Source organism: Camarhynchus parvulus, chromosome 2 (genome assembly GCF_901933205.1).
Source record: "Camarhynchus parvulus chromosome 2, STF_HiC, whole genome shotgun sequence".
NCBI lineage: Eukaryota > Metazoa > Chordata > Aves > Passeriformes > Thraupidae > Camarhynchus > Camarhynchus parvulus.
In genome coordinates this window covers 141135590-141153486 of record NC_044572.1, presented here as the reverse complement: position 1 = coordinate 141153486, position 17897 = coordinate 141135590, and the positions used below count along the sequence as shown (strand labels likewise).

The 17897-nt window shown below is 45.1% G+C and overlaps 1 protein-coding gene across 4 annotated transcripts; it reads left to right on the top strand.

The window, feature by feature from the left end:
• Window positions 1-10062: 10062 nt before the first annotated feature.
• On the top strand, window positions 10063-17159 carry LRATD2 (LRAT domain containing 2). 4 transcript variants are annotated; one of them, XM_030943772.1, is made up of 2 exons: window positions 10063-10362; window positions 11184-17159. In XM_030943772.1, the coding sequence occupies exon 2, from the start codon at window positions 11189-11191 to the stop codon at window positions 12083-12085; it is 897 nt and encodes a 298-aa protein (XP_030799632.1). In that variant the 5' UTR covers window positions 10063-10362; window positions 11184-11188; the 3' UTR covers window positions 12086-17159. The 4 variants fall into 4 exon arrangements, with proteins under 4 accessions (XP_030799632.1, XP_030799633.1, XP_030799629.1 ...); XM_030943773.1 differs by having other exon boundaries at window positions 10233-10402; XM_030943769.1 differs by lacking the exon at window positions 10063-10362 and adding an exon at window positions 10675-10735.
• Window positions 17160-17897: the final 738 nt, after the last annotated feature.

Below are 17897 nucleotides of genomic sequence, written 5' to 3'. Positions count from 1 at the left end.
TAGCCTTGGGGAGGGAGGCAGTGGTGAACAACAGAAAAAAAAGTGAAGGAAAAAAAAACCTGTTCCAGAAAAGCAAAACACATAAATCTGATGATATTCCATTTTTTCATTAGTATTCAAAAATAAAACCCATTCTAAATTTTTACTGAAACACAGCAACTGTTTTTGCTATCTTCATTTAAAACAGCCTAACCCCCCAATATGTTAGTGGTAAGTACTGCTTTTCTTTTCTTTTTTTTTCCATATGAATTATGAACGTGAAAAATTAGATCTGATCCTTCCTTCCCCAAAACCATTATCAAAATCACATGCAAAACTGATCCTCCTGGAAGCCCAATTTACTTCAAGCACCTTCGCTCCACTTGGCTAAAGAAGGAGAAATAATCCATGTGCTGGTCTCTGCTTATAAGCCATTTCTAAGAAACAAATACCTTAATCTTAGCAACGACAGGGTTTGGTATTTCTAACCAGAAGCTTTTAACAGAGAAACCTTTTTGGAAAAGTTAAAACCTAAGCAATCAACTTTTCAAAGCCTCTTTTGTGGAGTGAATAAGGCCAGCTTGAAGCCAGAGGAGCCCAGACATGCACAGCTCTGAGTGGCTTCACCCCAGATGCCACCCAGCTGTCCATCACAAGCACTGAACACAGCAGTACCGAGGAGACCACAGCCCCTGAGAGCCAAGCTCCCACGGCCTTGCCTGCAGGAGCAGCACCTTCTCACAAGCCTGCTTAGATCAGTCAAGAATGGAAGCAACCTCATGCCTTAAAGCATGCATTTATTTGGGATCTGTAATGCCCATCTTTCATAAGACCTGGCACTGCAGCCACTTCAGTACTGTGTTGAGCTTGGATTTTGGATTTAAACCCATCAGTACCAATATGCCAAAATTTCAGATGGGGAATTCATGAAACCCTCGACCTATGAACCCCTGACTGCTGCAGCCTGTCAGCCCCATCCCAGGGCAGGGACAAGGTCCCCTGGGCACCACCCAAGGTAGCTGGGAGGGTGCTGTTCATCATGGAGAGGGTGCACACACAGCTCTACAACAACCAAACAGCTGGGGCAGAATCAGGGGAGCAGTTTGGGGTCATTTGGCCAGGTGACCCCGTGTATCTGCAAGGATAAGGAAAGTTATATTCTCAGGCATCCACAGAAAAATTTCCAAGCAGAAAAGTGCTTCTGCCTTTGAAGTCCAGGAAATTCAGAACTTAAGTATTTAGACAAGGAGAGCCTCAAGGATTTCTTTTCTCTTCACAGAGTTTCAAACTGAGCAGAAGATTTTATCTAGTTCTTACTGAATCAGACTCCAGGATGGAATTGAAAGAAGCTGTAAATTATACTCACTGGATCCAGTAGGAATTATTAATAAGCAGATTTATTGTGACCTGTGAGAATCATAGAATCATAATTTGTCCTGAAAGAGACCTGCAGAGGTCATTTAATTCAACCCTTTGCAAATAAGGTCTGCTTAGATCAGGTTGTTCTGGGATGGATCCAGATGAGGCTAACACTTTCAAAGATGAAGACTAAGCAATGTCTCTGGGCAAATTACTTCCATAATTGACCACTCCCTTGCTAAAAAAAAAAAAACAAAACCAAAACCAAAACAAACAAATAAACAAAAACACAAAACCACCAAAACCCCCACCCCTTTAATATTTAAAATGGAATTTTCCAGATTTCAGCTTGTGTCTGCTGGCTCTGTCACTGTCCTTCTTCTCCTGGGGAGCCCAGAAGTGAAGCAGCACTCCAGATGCAATTTCATAAGTGTTGAACAGAGGGGAAAGATCACTTTGCTGGACCTGCTGGCTATACTCATTAATACAGTCCAGGACACATCTGCTGTGGAAGGACATGCTTTAAATCTGGCCATTATATGGCTTTAATTAGTCTGTACTGGAAACCTAGAACTGGAAATGTTTCCCCTCTGCACTTATAAAAGAAAGTGCAACAGAGACTGTGACTCAGGCCACAAATTGTTCAGAGTTTCTCAAGGATGAAGAGTCAAATGAAAAAAAAACCCCAAAAACAAATCAAAACCAAACAAAAACCCCCAAACTAAACCAAACCCAAAAACACCCTGAAAAACCAAACCAAGAAAACCCCCCATTATCACTAGACTGGTGAGTCTTGCTGAGTTTCATCAATACACAAAATTATTCTGTGTGGCACAGTCATGGAGGCACTTCTTTAGAGGATCCAAAATCAGACTAACTTGTCATTTTTTTTCTATTGTAACCAAGATCCAGTTCCCTAATCTATCCCAAAGCCATCACCTTCATGTGTATTTTCCTGTTACTTTGAACAAGGAAGTGGCACAGACTGTAGGAATTGTTTTCCCTGATCTACTCTATAGCAGCAAAATAACACTGTCTTCTTTCTGATTACTCTAAGGATCAGTAGATTGTAATTGTTGAAAAGAGAGGACACCCAGTAGAATTAGACCATTGAATCAGTGTATCCCTGCAAGAGCACAATGCACACAACTTAATTTTTCTTCCCTTGAAGTAATTTGGAGTTTTTCCGTCAAGTTAACCAAGGGCTGGATTTACTTTATAGCAACAAATGAGGGACCTGTCAGGTGAAAAATGAGAATCTGAGTCTTTCATAGAGGAATGCTTTTAATACAGCTCATTCTGATAAAAAGTACTCTGAAAAATGGCTTTGCATTGAAATCACTTTGAATTTAAGGCAGTAGAGATTTAAGTTGATCGTTACAGACATTTGCTACAGAAAGTGTTTTGGTCCCTTGGCATGGTGGCCTTGCTGCCTTCCAAAAAACAGCATTTCTATCTTCTCCTACAGATGATTTATCTTTACCCACAGCTTTGCTCATGCTGTTATCTCCTTCATGTGGAACCACCTAACACTTGAATCAGAGCAAGAGAACACCATGTTATGCAGAAAAAGCCAAGAAAAGGGATTTGGTGTCAAGCTGACAGTTTTAAGTTATACAGAGGCTGTCTGAGATGAAGCACTGCCTGTAAGCATGAGCATCAAGCCCAGTCTTCAGCTGGTATCACATGTGAGGATGGAAAGCATCATCAAACTGCTTGGAGTGCTGCTGAGCTGAGATGAATTCAGAGCTCTGCCTGAGTCTCCTCCTGTGCTCTGATAGATGGCAGAGGAGGATGAACTCAGATGGTCCAGGGGCTTCCCTGCAGCAGCTGATGCGATCTGTCAGGCTCCTGCCCAAAAGACAGCCCAGGGAAGGAAAGAGGGAGGAAAGGAGGGAAAGGAATAAAAGAAGGAATGAAGTAACAATGAACAGCACATTGCTCATGCTGTCCTCTTTCCCCAGTTGGAAGCAACCCACATAACCAGGCAGGAGAACATCTGTCTCCAGAAAGACAAACACATAGGGCTGTCAGTCCTAACAAGGATGAAAGTCATTATTACTAACACACACATTATTATCCAGAGACCACTTTATAAATCCAACCCAGCACTGCCATCCAGCAGGCCAGAAGCTTCCTTGACAGTAGATTCTACTAGGAATATGGTTTTCATCTAACTAGTTCACAGGACTGAAGGAATAACCATCTGCTCGTTGCTTTCCTCCCACAGGCACTATCAGAAAGGGCTTAGTGGAAGATAAGGATAATACTGATGCTTTCTTAAGAAGAAGCACAGCAGCATTTCCTCACACTTATGCACCTTCCACCAAGGGGCAGCAATTTAACACAGCAGACTCTGTACCTGCTATTTGTCTACAAGCCAAGGAGGTTGTCTCAGTGTGTGCATTTAACTAAGGTAGAAAATGGTTCTTGGTAGCAGGCAGCAATGAATGAACCCACAGGAGTCACTCCAGCCTGCCTGGGCTTGGCTGGTCCCCTGCAGATTACAACAACTCAGCAGCATTATTGGTGAGTTACAGGAGAGGGATGCTTGCAGCTGACTGAAACCTTCCTCCCTGGAAGGTGTTTGGTGCATGTGCTGCAGGGAATTTCCTGCAGTCATTTCCAGAGGCAGGCCCAGGTAAGGAGTCAGGGACCACCCCAAGCACTGTGGACATCAGCAGGCTGATTCAAATTTGGATGCTCCTGCTCCTTGGAAAAACATGTCACCTACCTAGCAATCTGCCTCTCTGCCTCCATGGGCCTTGTTAGCAGGCACTCTGAGCACCTCAGGGCCTTAATGGTTTTATTAATCACTGCAGCATTTCAGTGCAACAAGTAGGAGTTGCTGCTATTCACAAATGGAGACCAGAGCCCTGAAAGCATTGATCTTTCCATTTCATTTCATTAGAAGTCCAAATTCATTGCTAAAGCACACTTGGTGCTCTCAGGGGTGCCTTGCTGCTCACATCCAGCTTTGCTGTGCCTCACTCTGATGAGGGTGTGCGCAAAACTGCCTCAGGCTGATGCAAACTGAGGCCCATGAGATTCCCCCAGCTCTGCCTCAACACTAATGCCCCAGAGCAGATCATTCAGCTGCCTGTTTCCTCCTTGTTTTGCTCAGCAAATCCTCCTTCCACAGGCATACCCCTAACACACCTGGGGCTGATGTGGGTTCATTCTGTGCATCCATCTGTGGTGAGGGCTGTGGGAGATCAGCAATGCGACAGGAAACTCTAAGAGGCCTACATGGAGGGCAAGCTGTGCACCAGCCCTTTCCCACCCTCCACACACACACCATGAGCCAGGTTAGCCCAAGGCCTTCCTTGGTGCAGGTGGCTGTGCACAACCCCACAGCTGCAGCACTGCAGCCTCAGCAATCGACACCAGCCAGGGGCCGGGTCCTGCTCTGCTGGATTTGGAACAAGTCCAGTAGAAAGCCCTAAACATCACCTCCACAGATGGTTTGAGGCTTTGCATCTCTGTTGCTTTCCATTGGCTATGGAAGAAATAAAATATTAACCTGTTTCTCCATCTAATGGGTGAATGACAAGGCAGATTATCTGCTCAGCTATCACTCCCATACTTTGCCATGGACCTGCAGCTGTGGGGAGCAGCCATGGCAAGCATTTCTGGGTCAAGTCAGCAAGCATCCACAGCTGGGCTGAGGAGAGCAGACTCCACACATTCCCAGCTGCGTTACCACCTTGTGTATGGTCACAGGGTCTGACCTCACCACCACCCACAGGAGACTCTGCTTGTGTTTCCTCTGTTCCACCTCATTTAAATGGGGGCATAAACACACAGCCATAGAATCATAGAATGCTTTGGGTTGGAATAGACCTTAAAGCTACAACCCCATGCCATGGGCAGGGACACTTCCAGTAGATCAGGCTGCCTGGAGTCCCATCTGGTCAGGCCTGAACACTTCCAGAAATAGGGCAACCAGAGTTTCTCTGAGTTACCTGCAGCCACATCACAGATTTGCTGGAAAGAGCGATGTGTTTACCACATAGTAATGTTTTATCAGCAGTATGGCAACAGCCAAAGAAAAGACTCTTTCCCTTTACTAATGGCTTCTGCTCAGGTACTGCTCACCAGGAGCAATCATCAGAAGTTTCTTCCATCAGAAGCCCCACGCCTTCCCAGCTGCAGGGACACTCTGCTACCAAGGCAGCCAGCAGTCCTGTGACGTGCTAAAAGACACATCACAGGAGGAGTTTCCAGGGCAGAAGCTCAGCATGAGACAGATGAGAGTTGCAAGAGATGAGCAGTTCTCATGCTGCAAGGATGTGTGTGCTGTACCTCCTTCCTTGTTAAGTTATATTTGAAATATAGTTGCTATTTTCTGGTTTTAAAAACCCTCAAAAAGAGACTATATTTTAATTAATATTTCCCTGCTGCTCAAGTTGGTTTGATAGCAATTCCTATGAATCCAGGCCCCTACTGACATGTGAATTACTTCATTTTCATTTGCTGAAATGCACCAATTAAAGACTCACAGTGGAAGAGCTTCTGAGATACAGCTTGGATGCCTCAGTTAAAAACTCTGTAGCTTCGGCAATTACAGCAATTTATTTTGTCACAGAACACATTTAGTCACAAATTAGAGTGTTGGAAGTAGATAACAGAGCCATAAGCTTCCAGTAAGAGTTTTAGAAAAAAACAGAATTTTTTCTCTGATGTGGGTCTCTCCTCTATCTTCAGTTTGTCTAACTTTCATTTCTTGAATATATGATAAGCCATGCTACACTATAAGGAATAGCAAAGATCATATGTGTAGAAGCACACAGATGTCAAACTCTCTACAATGTAATCAAAGATTTATAGGCTAAATGCAGATAAAACCTTCCTGACACCAGAGGCTGATTATTTGTCTCATGTCAAATATGAAACTCAAGGTTCAGAAATACCAACATTCTACAATATTTCTCAACATTTTGGGGTACATAAATTTTCTGGTTCTCAAAATTCCTGATATTTCCCCTGGAGACACAAGCAGAACCACTGAGTAGTGCCATCATATTTCTCACAGAAGCCCAAACTCATATCACAAACTCTCACTTCATGAGGCCTGGCCCAGCAGTATGAGAGGGCTCTAACACAACAGAAACCAAGAGGAGCTGATATCTAAGAGCATCTGGGTTACACCACTCATGCAGGACATGTGAGACCCAGAGGTCCAATCTCTTCCAGTGTAGACATGAAAAAAACTCTCTCACGACCACATCCTAAAACCAAAACTTTCAGATCTTTCTGGTGGGTCTGTCTGAATGGCTCCTGATGAAGACACTGCATGATTGTGAGACATCTGAATATTCATTAGAGAGGACCTCAGAGCACTCTCATCCCCTTCTTGCATCTGATCTAAGAGATGTTGTCATTCTTTTCTTTTCTTTCAGACAGATTGAATGGGTATTTAATGAGCCCATGCAAAGCTGAACAGCTTCAGTGGGACAGAGAAAGCAAGACTTGCTCAAAAAGAGCTTACAGTCTGGTGGCTTCCAGTACCCTTCTGGGAGATATCAGTTCAAATTCCTCCAGTGAGATAAGAGACTTCAGCCTTGGTCTTTTATACCCCAAGGAAGCAATTTTAAATATTAATGCTTTTTATTAACTGACGTGGCACCATTTCCTCTTGTGTGTGAGAAAATCCAACCTCATTAAAGCATTTAACCTTGGGAGAGTATTAGGGTGACACAAGTGACACAAGAAGCACCATATTGCAACAGCTGTCAGGACACTAACTCTCTGTCCCATTCCCTACCAACTAGTGCTGGCATGTCAGGTTGGATGAATCTCATATCTCATTTTAAGTGGCATTCCTGGCTTTACAGGACCTTGGTGCCTGACACAGGGATGCAGCTTCCACTGGAGGACAAAGAGGTCACAAAAGAAACGTCACTATTCTGAATCCAAATATCCTTGGAGGACTTAGCCATGGCTGTCATGGAAGGACACCTCCATCAAGTGACTCTCAGGTCGTACACTTCCCTCAGTTAAGGACATGATTGATTTCTACAAAACTCCATGGAAGAACTTCCATGGACTGCACTAGGAAGTGGTTTATTTTTCCAGTGCCCCTAATTGCACCATGGTGTTTAAGCACTCTGGTTCGCTAGGTCTATGATGTAGAGTGCTTACATGCCAAATGGAGCATAGTTTTTCTCAGTTCTCATAAAACCCTACTGCAAAAAATAAATGGAAGCTATTAAATAATTCAAGGGTGTCATAGCCATCAGCTGGCTGAATACCTGTGAAACAGAATGTGCTTACAGAATATGACACTAAACCTTGTCTTACTCAGAAGCACTGCTAAGAAAAAAAAAATAAACACATAGCAAGACTTCTTTTTCTCATCCTGGATATCTTTTAATAACAATAACAGTGTGATCACAGCACTTCATATCCAAGTAAGGATGAATTGTGATTTCAAATGAATATCACCTTTTCAGTCTCTGGATGTAAAATATATGTAAGGTTGCAGTTGGAGCAACAAAATAACTGTTGGGACAAAAAAATAACTGTTACATCTAATTCTCAAAATTAGCTTTAAGTTTAAGACAACAACAAGCAGCTTTGGCTTCCCAGAGAGCCCTCCAACATGGCAGGTACTTTTGCCTTAAAAGGGGCTATCAAAGTTTCAGGCATATCAAATACCATACAAGCCATATTAAGACCCACCATTTTATGTCAGGAACCTGTAGATGTGTTGCTGAATTCAACAATAGATTGAGAGCATATGGATGTGAAATTCAGCTGTGAAAATGTTGGAAGGCTCTTGTAGAGCTGAGTGAGACAGATCTCACATAGATTGAACCCTGCTTCCTTGCAGTCTTTGAAGGGACTCAGATAAAGGAGCTGCTGGAATGAGCCCACTCCAGAAGCAAAGCTGTGTTTTGTCTGGGGGTGGAGCTTTCTCTCCAAGAGAATTTACAAAGAAGAAATACTTCTGCAACCTGAACAAGAAAATTACTGGAACCTGGGAGTGACCCCAGGGAGGAATCATACCTAACAGTGTGGGCTTCCCTGTTGACTTCAGTGTGTGTGCAAGCACAGCTGCTTTTAGGCTTTAGAGATTAAGCATGAAGAAGTTTTAGCCACCATAATTTTAGGCACTAGTCAAAGTGACATACAGGCACTGTAGATTCTTTGTGGATTTTCCACCCAATTCCTTACCTACATGTGCAGTAAGCCATTATGGATGTGGTTTACAATACAAAAATACTCACCAAAGTTTTCTTACTCTAGAAAGCAGCGGATTGAACACAGTATGGATTCCATGGAGCAGTCATGGCAAGGAAGCTCAAAGAGATCAAAGAGATTACAGCAGTAGACAAGGTGCAGAAAATTAAGCACTGAGGTGAAATGAAGCAGACAAGAGAAAACACGATAGAGAGCTGCAAATCTTTGTGGATGTGCACGAACACACAAGTGACTGCCCGGGCCATACTGAGTTTCCACTCATGCACAGACACATCTTTCCACACACTGCAGAAGATTCAGAAAGAAACTTGGCCTTGAACACAGGGCTGCCAAACATTTTTACAAAGTGTAACTGGTCCAGAGATAGGATAATACCGTGCTGAGACAAAGCTTCCAATGGAAATGGGAATCACTTCCATGTTCAGTTTAGCTCTTCGTTTTAGGGTACTCTCACACATTCCCATCTTTAATTAGCCAAGCAATTTCACAATGCCCTGACTATGAAGCAGGGCCCTCTTTTGTCCAACAGCAGCTATAGATGAGAGGAACTGCGGGGGGAAACATGCAGTGCCCAGAAATCACATCTACATTCAAAACATTTTGGACATTTGCTCAACTAGCCTTGATCCAATCCTGACACACAGAGTACATCTAGTTTGGTGGGATGTGAAAGAAACGTGCACTGCTTGAAAACACACTGGGATGCAAACCAAAGTGCATGTGTGTCAGGGCTCGGTGTTTGGGAGGTTCATTTCAAAAATGCTCCCATGGACATAGCCACCAGCTGAATCCAAAACATAAAGGTCCTGATCTGGCTGTCTGTCACTGCTGCAATTGCTTGCAGTGCCCCATCATCCCAAGCAGTGTTCATCTCCCCAGTCTCAGATGGAGCAATTCTTCTCACCCCAAAGTGCAGGTCTGAAACCACAGAGATGTAGAATCTGATGGAAATCGTATTCTTTGAGCCTGTGGGCAGTGCCCAGGGCCCTGGTAACACAACAATTGTTCCTTCATTTGCCGCTATTTAGTGGATACTCAGAACAGCAGTTTCAGTTGGGCTTATAAATTACAAGACAACAGACAAAGGAAATAAATGAGACAAAATTAAAGACATTACTCCTACATCCCACAAATTATCTCTGTAGTCTATTTTAACAGCGTGAATTTACCAGTGTCTGTGAAAACAGTATGAAAAATAAACCCACCTAGCACACTAACTAGGCATTAATGAAAAAGCAAAATATTGTTTTGTGTTCTCCAAAACACAAAAAGCAAAATATTCCCACCAGATCTCATAATGCCTTTCCAGGGGAGAAAGAATCATAATCTATATTGAAAAAGAGACTGAGCTCTTGGAGTCGGAAAGAAAATAAATTAATAAACCTAATTACACACTCCGCGCATGGAGGAATCGAAGGCGTTAAACCAGCCCAGGAGAACCGGGCGCTTCGATTGTGCTCACTTAACAACTTCCCCGTCACCGTGCGCGGCCCCAGGGAGGCCGGTCCTGGCGCTGCCCCCGGGGCAGCTCCGCGCCTCTGCGCGGGCACCGCGGCGCTCGCACGGCCGTGCACCGCGGCTCCGCTTCGCCTCTCGGCGCCGTCCCGGCCAAACTCCGGCTGCGGAGCCTCCCCCCGCACACACCGGCGGGCTGGGCTGCTCTGGCACCGCTCCCTTAAAGGCGCCGCGTCCGGACGAGTTGGGGCTGAGCGCGCTTCACGCCCGCTGCCCGCGCAAAGCTGCGCAGCGGCGGCGCCGACAGCCCGCGCCCGACCTCCGCCTGCCACCAGCCTCGGCAGGGAGCGGAGCGCTTGGCATGTAGGAGCGGAGAGAGGGAAAAGGCGCGGGGCGGAGGGAGGTGAGGAGGAGGAAGCCGGGAGGGGGTGGGGGTGGGGTGGGAAGGAAGGAAGGGAAAAAAAAAAAAAAAAAAGAAAAGAAAAAAAAAGAGCTGCCTCTTTAAATGCTGGGGGCTGAGCGCTTGCCGGGGCGTCCGTGGCGGATCCAGCCTCCCTCCCTCCCCTCGGCCGTGCCTCCCCGGCGCTCATGCCCAGCCGCGAAGCCGGCGGCGCGGCGCTCGGGCGCTGCCGCTGCGCGGGGAGCAGCAGCCGGGCCGGGGCCATGATCCGGGCGCGCCGCCGCCCCGCCGCCCGCTCGCCCTGAGCCGCTCCCGGCGCCGCCGCCGGCCCCGCGGGTAAGTTCGCGGCCGCCCGGTGCCGGGGAGGGCGGGGAAGGCGCACCTGGCCGGCGGCCCGGCGCGGCTCACCTGGCGGCGGGGGGGGGTGCGCTCTCTGCCGTCCCCAGCTCGGACCTCCCCACCTCCCCAGGCGCTCGCAGCCCCTCTCTAACAGGTGGCTCGGTGCCTGCCCCGCTCCCCGGCGGCTCTTGCGCCTCTCTCCTTCTCCTCGCCGCCGCCTAACAGGTGGTGGTGCCGCCGCGCCTTCCTCCGTACAGGTAGGGAAGTCTCGGGTCCCCCTTCCCCCCGTCCCCGACGGGCTCGCGCAGCCCCAGAGCGCTGCTGGAGACTGCGCTGAGCGGGGAGAGCCGGGACGCCTGCGGAGGGGGGAGCCGCGCTGTGCCCGCGCTGCTGCTCTGAGAGCTGCTCGCCCCTCATGGCCCCGGCCGTGTGTCTGTCGTTGCAGCGGGCATGGGGAACCAGGTGGAGAAGCTGACCCATCTCAACTACAAGGAAGTTCCTACGGCCGACCCGACAGGTATGGACAGAGATGAAGGGCCAAGGATCGGGGTCTCCTACATCTTTTCGAATGACGATGATGAGCTGGACCAGCAGCAGGATTCGGTGCATGACCTGGGGGGTGAGAACCCTGCCCTGCAGCCCTACGATCCCCAGCTGCACGAGGTGGAGTGCTCAGTCTATTACCGGGATGAGTGTATCTACCAGAAGAGCTTTTCAGAGGAGGACACGCAGCTAGAGGAGGGTGATGAAGGAGGTGGGGGGCATCTGAGCACCTACACCCCGGAGAACCTGCTAAATAGGTGTAAGCCCGGTGACCTGGTGGAGTTTGTGTGCCAAGCCCAGTATCCGCACTGGGTGGTCTACGTGGGGGATTTTCAAGTCGTGCACCTCCATCGGTTGGAGGTGGTGAACAGCTTCCTCACCGACGCCAGCCAGGGCAGACGCGGCCGCATTGCCAACCAGCTGTACCGCTACAAACCCCTCAGCCCGGCCGTGGTGGTGCGCAATGCCCTGGAGCAGGTGGGTTGCAAGGATCGGGACTTGAGCTGGAGAAACTCGGAGTGTTTTGCTGCCTGGTGCCGATACGGCAAGCGAGAGTTTAAAATCGGCGGGGAGCTGCGCATAGGCAAGCAGCCCTACCGATTGCAGATCCGGCTGGGGGACAAGCGCAGCCACACGCTGGAGTTTCAGAGCCTGGAGGATCTGATCATGGAGAAGAGGAGAAATGACCAGATTGGTAGAGCTGCTGTGATCCAGGAGCTCTCCAGCCACCTGCAGGCTGCAGAGGAGGAGGAAGAGGAGGATGAAATCCATCATCATCCAGGTGCTCAGACTGCTGTAGAGTAGCAGCCTCAGCACCACCATTCTGCTTAGCCTGGGTGATGGGGATTAAAACTGAAGGCTGCGAAATTGAGCTGTTATAAGCCCTTTGGGCTGCTTCGGTGCAGCTTCATTCCAATCACATGTGAAATGAAGGGGGAAAGCTGCTTAAGTGTCTGTGCTTTACTGCTTAACTCCTTCAGTGCTTCATGATAAAACCCCTGACTTAATATTTGTAGAGGATAAAACTCAGGGCAATTCTACCCCTCTCCTCTCTCTTTCCCTTCCTCTGCCATATTCGCACATAGCCTTTTCCACAACCATCTGCCAGTAGGCCTGACCCTACAAGATGCTAAATGCCTTTGACATCTACTTATCACCAGAAGTTAATAGTATTTAATGCCATTAAGAAGTAGCCAACAACTTCCAGGACGTGACCGTGTAGCTCTGAACATGAGGATATTGTTTTCCCTTCTCTGCTACTGTTTCTCTTCAGCTGTGGCTTCTGTTGGTATTGCAAGGAGCTGCTCCTCGCCGGGTTCAAGGCTTTGTGGGTTTGGTAACCAGCTCCCCAGAAGGTCTAAGGCAGAAATCTCCACTGATTTTAATGAAATGGGTTTGAGGTGCCTGGTGCCTTCTTAATTCATAGGAGGTTGCAGGTGGGCTGGGGGACCTTCTCCTTTGCCATCAGCATGTGGTTTTGGGGACAGAAGATGTATTTGTTGCCAGCAGGTCCAGGGAAGGAAGTTTGCCAGCCCAGTTGTACTCTGCACGCTGGCGTGTGTGGGGACTCCTACAGGCAGATGCTGAGCTGTGTCAGGGCTCATTACAGGCTGCCTTGACTTCTCCTAAAGCAAGTGGCAGAGCTCCTGATTAAGTCTGTAATACACACAGAGGCAGCAGAGGCAGGTTGCTTATGTGTAAGAGTATGTCTTGAGTAAGCTGTCCCTCAAGAGAGTGACCTCTTGGCTGGGTGCTTCTGGCTGTGAGTGTGCCACAGGTTCTGCACCACAGTGAACACAGCTGTGATGGAAGGTGATGGAAAGGAGCACAGGCTGGAAGACATTACAGGGCTTGGGTGTTCCAGAGCAGTTTCCTCTTCATTAGGGATTTCGTGTTTCTTTTTTTTTTTTGCTAGTTTCTATGGTATGCAGCTGAGCTATAGCATTAGAGGAGAGGACACGCCTCCAAAGTTGTGCAAGTCCCTCAGGAAGGGAGTGCAGTGCTGCCTGCCCTGAATATTCCCTGAACTTTTATTCAGCTGTTGGACTGATCTCCCACACAGGCAGCACTGTCAGATCTTTGTCCTGGGATCTGGGGTGTGTGAACAAGCACTGATTTGGAGGCAGTTTCTAATTCAAAATTCCTTCCCCTTAAAACCCAATATGATGATGTGAACTTGAAGATAAGCTTAAGTTCATTTAAGTAATGGAAACTAACAGTGTGATGTAAACTTGAAGCATAATTAATATGATCTTCCCCGAAGCTGTTTACAGTTATACCACAAATAGCAAAGAACTGCATGTCCTTTCCACCTCTGTGACAGGAGCAAAGTTTGTTGTTTAAGAATAGGTAGACACAAGCTTTTGATTAGTTAAGACTGTATGAAGCAACTTTGCCGATTTGAGCCAAGTGGATTGTGGTGTCGTGTTTTCTGCCTAAAATATAGAAGCTAGGACTTGGCCTGTGAAACACAAATCCAGGGGAGAGTTTAATACCAAGCTCCCTTAGAATGCTATAGCTCAGGTGCCTACACTAAGTGTGCTTTTTTTCACCAATATGCAATTGAGTTATTCTCAGGTTACTGTGGTTGTCAAGCAGATGTCTCACCTTGTTTTGAAAGCATATCTACCCATATCTGATTGTGATAGGGTTAATATGTGGATGTCTGCACACAGGTTTTATACAACTACTAGTAACTACTGAAAGCTGAAATGATCACTGAGACAGTCTGAAAAAGAGTGAAGGAGAGTCTCTCTGTTGTACTTCTGACTGATATGAGACAACAGATTATCTAGACCATGAGCAAATGTCTAGCTGTGGTTTCTTTCATACTGAAACCTTGTACATAGCAAAGTTTATTTCACTGTGTAATATAGCTATGTAAAATAATATTTTCCTAGAGATATTTTTGGAAGTTTAAAAAAAAACCCTTCATAACCCTTGCATTTGAAAGGAAATTGTTATGCACGTTATTTTCCAGTTCTCTGAATGGGTTTATTTTTCATTCATGATCTAAAGTATATTCTAGGTCATAAAATATTGAAACTGCTATAAATGTCAAATATTATGTATCTACAGGGTACTAAACAGTAAACTAGTTGTGAAAATATTTTTCCTTTGTGTCTGAAACATCAGAACTATGACACTTAGCCATTTCTCTCCTTCTGAGATATCCTGAATAGTCTGCCTTTGTTTTCTGTTCTTTTTTTCTCACTTTTTTTCCTGTCTGTTTTGTTTTTTGGGTGTTTTTCTTCTGTTTGTTTTAATTAAAAAAGGACCAAATCTGCTTGGGAATGGAGAGCAAAGCTTCTTTGACCAACTGAAATCTTGTCTTGTGCTGGTCTTGGTGCTTCTCTGTACCGGTCATGCCTTTTGGGATAAATTCCCCCACAGGCACAAGGCCTTAGCAAAGAATTCCAGAGCTTGCAGTGCTTTGCTAGGACAGAGAGTGAAGGAGGAGCTTACCTCACAGCAGAGTTTGGCATGCATTCTGCTGTGTTATAAACCCTCTGTGCTCCTCTGGCATACAGGTGTTTGATATTTGGAATCATAAAGTTTCCCTGCAAGCTATGTTTGGGAATTTATTGTCCCCTGACATTCCATTGTGTGTAAAAGAGGGTGGAAAGCTTGGCATTTTTTAAAATTTTGTCTGAAAGAGGGCTACCTCCATACAGGGATTTCTTATTCCAGCAGATAAAGATGCAACTGTTGAATCTTTAACAGGCAGGTCCTTTTCCCCTACTTGTTGATTAGGCAGTGTTATTTAATAGGTGCTACTAAACACCACTGCCCACATTTCTAAGCAGTCTGTTTTAAAGCCATGGACCTGTAATGACCTGGATGTGAGAACAGAAATTGCTGTAGGAGGACATCTCAACTGCTTGCTTTCTTGTCTTTGCTGTTCTTTGCTCATTTACTCTCTGCAGAGTAAGCTGGGATTTCTGGAGCTTGATTAAAAAAAAAAAAAAAAGATCTCCCAGGAAAACTGACTCTTTTGTGTCTACTTCAGGACTGTTGCATGGATCACAAAAGAGAGGGGAAGGGAATAAAGTGCTCTTCTCTGCATCTGCTTTAACATAGGGAAATGCAGGTGTGCTCCTTCTGCAGAGCTTGTGCTTCCGCAAAGGTCTTAAGTCTAGATTGAGTGTAAAGTTTTGAGTAGACCATACCTACCTGAGGCCCCTTGAGAATCAGTAAGCCTATTCTTGTGCTTGAAATTAAGTGTATATTTACATTTCTTTATGAATGAGGGTCTGGAATTTCAATATGATATCTCTGGTGGGGGCGTGGAGCTTCTGAGGTTGCATAATCTACGGGGGAGAATAAGTAGTGCAATGAAAGCTATTTCTAAAGGGCCTCTTGTCCAAACAGAGCTTGTGGAACCTCACCCAAACTTTGGCTTCAGATTCCCTCTGGAAATGCAGGAGCTGCACTGATTTGGTGAGAGGTGTGTTACCCAGCAGTTGTAAGCTAAGCTGGTGATCTGCTGCAGATTCCTCCAGTATCTTTTTCTCATCATGCTTAAGCTTTCCATTGCATTTTAACATTTAAAGTTAATATGATTTGTTTTAAAACCCTTTTGATTGTGCAAACATTAATCTATATGAATTTACTCATTCGGGCATCTCTACTCCTGTGAATATCAATATGCACATGTGAAGGCTGGCAAGGCTGAGCCCCAGATGTGTAAATGCAGCTCCAGCTAGGAAATGTAGATGAGCAGTCTTATTTCCCTGGAGTATTGGTGTATTTGATGCAAATAATGCCTTAGAAAAGGTGTTGTAGTAAAACCTACAATTATCCATTGATTGAGTAATTTTAAAAACACAATTTAGACATTCATGTTCCGTGGCAGTGAACAAAGACATAAACTGAAGACTATTTTGTTATCCCTGATTCTGTGTGAATGCAAGGTATTGATTACAGCAACTCTAGAACTCCTCTGGCCAATGTGGTAGGCAGTTGCCAAGTAGGCAGGGAAAATTCCCAAAAGCTACTTCAAAATCTGTATTTTCTTACTTGGAAAAATACATTCTTCAGACTGAAGGACCCTAGACTATGGAAGTAAACTTTAAATTGTTTTGTATAAATGAAACCATAGGCAAACTCCTTTTGTTCATTTGATTTCACTATTCCACTCAGTACTATAATAGGTGATATTGTGTGATTAATCTGTTTCAGATTTTGAATGTAATGGTGGTTTTCTTTTTCTCTTTTCCTTTGGTTAAGTTTTACCAAAGGTCTGTCCTTGGGTATGTGAAGTGTGTTGTCGAGTGGTTTCCCACTTGTGCTTTTCTGACAATTAACAGCACCAACCATAAAGCTAACAGCCACGTAGGAACAAGTATTTTTTGAAAACAAAATTTTAATTTTGTATAAGAGATCAGAGACTAGTAACTAAGTAGAGGTAGGAAATACGTTGTTTCCAACCACAGTTTCTATTTGTAAGAAATCTACAATTAATTGAGTATGCTTGACTACTCTTAAAATCAGTGTGCAGTGATAAGGCAAGGAGTATTATATCATGGGCTTAGACTTTCAGATTAAGCTTTTTCTTTAACAGTGAATAGGAAGAAATCAGGGTGATTTTGAACACCAGTGGTTTAGATGGCTTAAATTCCTTTGCATTAATACTGGATTAGAAGCTTTCTTTAAATGCACACTTGAAATTCCTAACATTGTAACACTTAATGAAATCATCCACAATAACAAGTGTAATCACAAATATGATTTTTTTCCCACCATGAGCATTTTCTGTAAGCTGTCTTTTGTCAGTAAATGTTGAATTGTTAGTGCAAATATCTTCTTTTCCTGAGAAAGAAGTACGCATCATTGATTGTACCATTTCCTTCAAAATGAAGGGCATTTCATAGTAACTCAAAAGAAATAAAAGATTTATAGTGTCTTTTACAACCTTTCTTGCTTTTGTTTTTTTGAATAGTGTGTTTTTCTTCAGCTTTTGGAAAAAAGTTGTAATTTCTCATGATGGACACATCAGACACAAAACAATATTTTCACTGCCTTCACAAATCAGATCAAAATCTAACTCTTTGGTTGTGTTCTTGCTTCAAAGAAAGAGGAAGAATTATCTCTATAAAAGGCCAGACCATCAGATGCTTAATAGGTGATAGCTGTATTAAATCCAATGAGGATCTGGCCCATATTTTAATTTTTAAGTGGAAAATTAATTCAGCAGCAGATCATATAGTATTAGCTGGCAGCACAGCTTGTCTTTTCTGCCAGCAACTGCTAAAGGAACAGATGTAGTGCCTGCTAGAGGGAGAAACGAGAGAACAGAACTCACAGGAGTTTTTGGGGAAATCTGTACAACTGTTCAGTTTGTGTGTTTTGTCTCATGGCAAATCCATGGCTGGTGTGAGATCATAGTTCTACCCACACCAGCCTAAGGGACATTGCTTAATCAAGGTGACAAGGGCTGTGTGTGTTGTGAGGAAATATTACACCCATGGGGTAGCCATTCTTAATCCATTAAAGCCTTCCGCTGGATGCATATTCACAATGGCAAAGCAGTGGTACAACCAACAAGCTGTACTTGGCCTCAAGATCCTGACCACAAGGAGCTATTTGAGTCTCACACAAAAGGACTGAGTCAGCT

Excerpts from the sequence above, each read along its gene's own strand:
- LRATD2 (XM_030943772.1), top strand. The coding sequence starts at position 11,189 with ATGGGGAACCAGGTGGAGAAGCTGACCCATCTCAACTACAAGGAAGTT.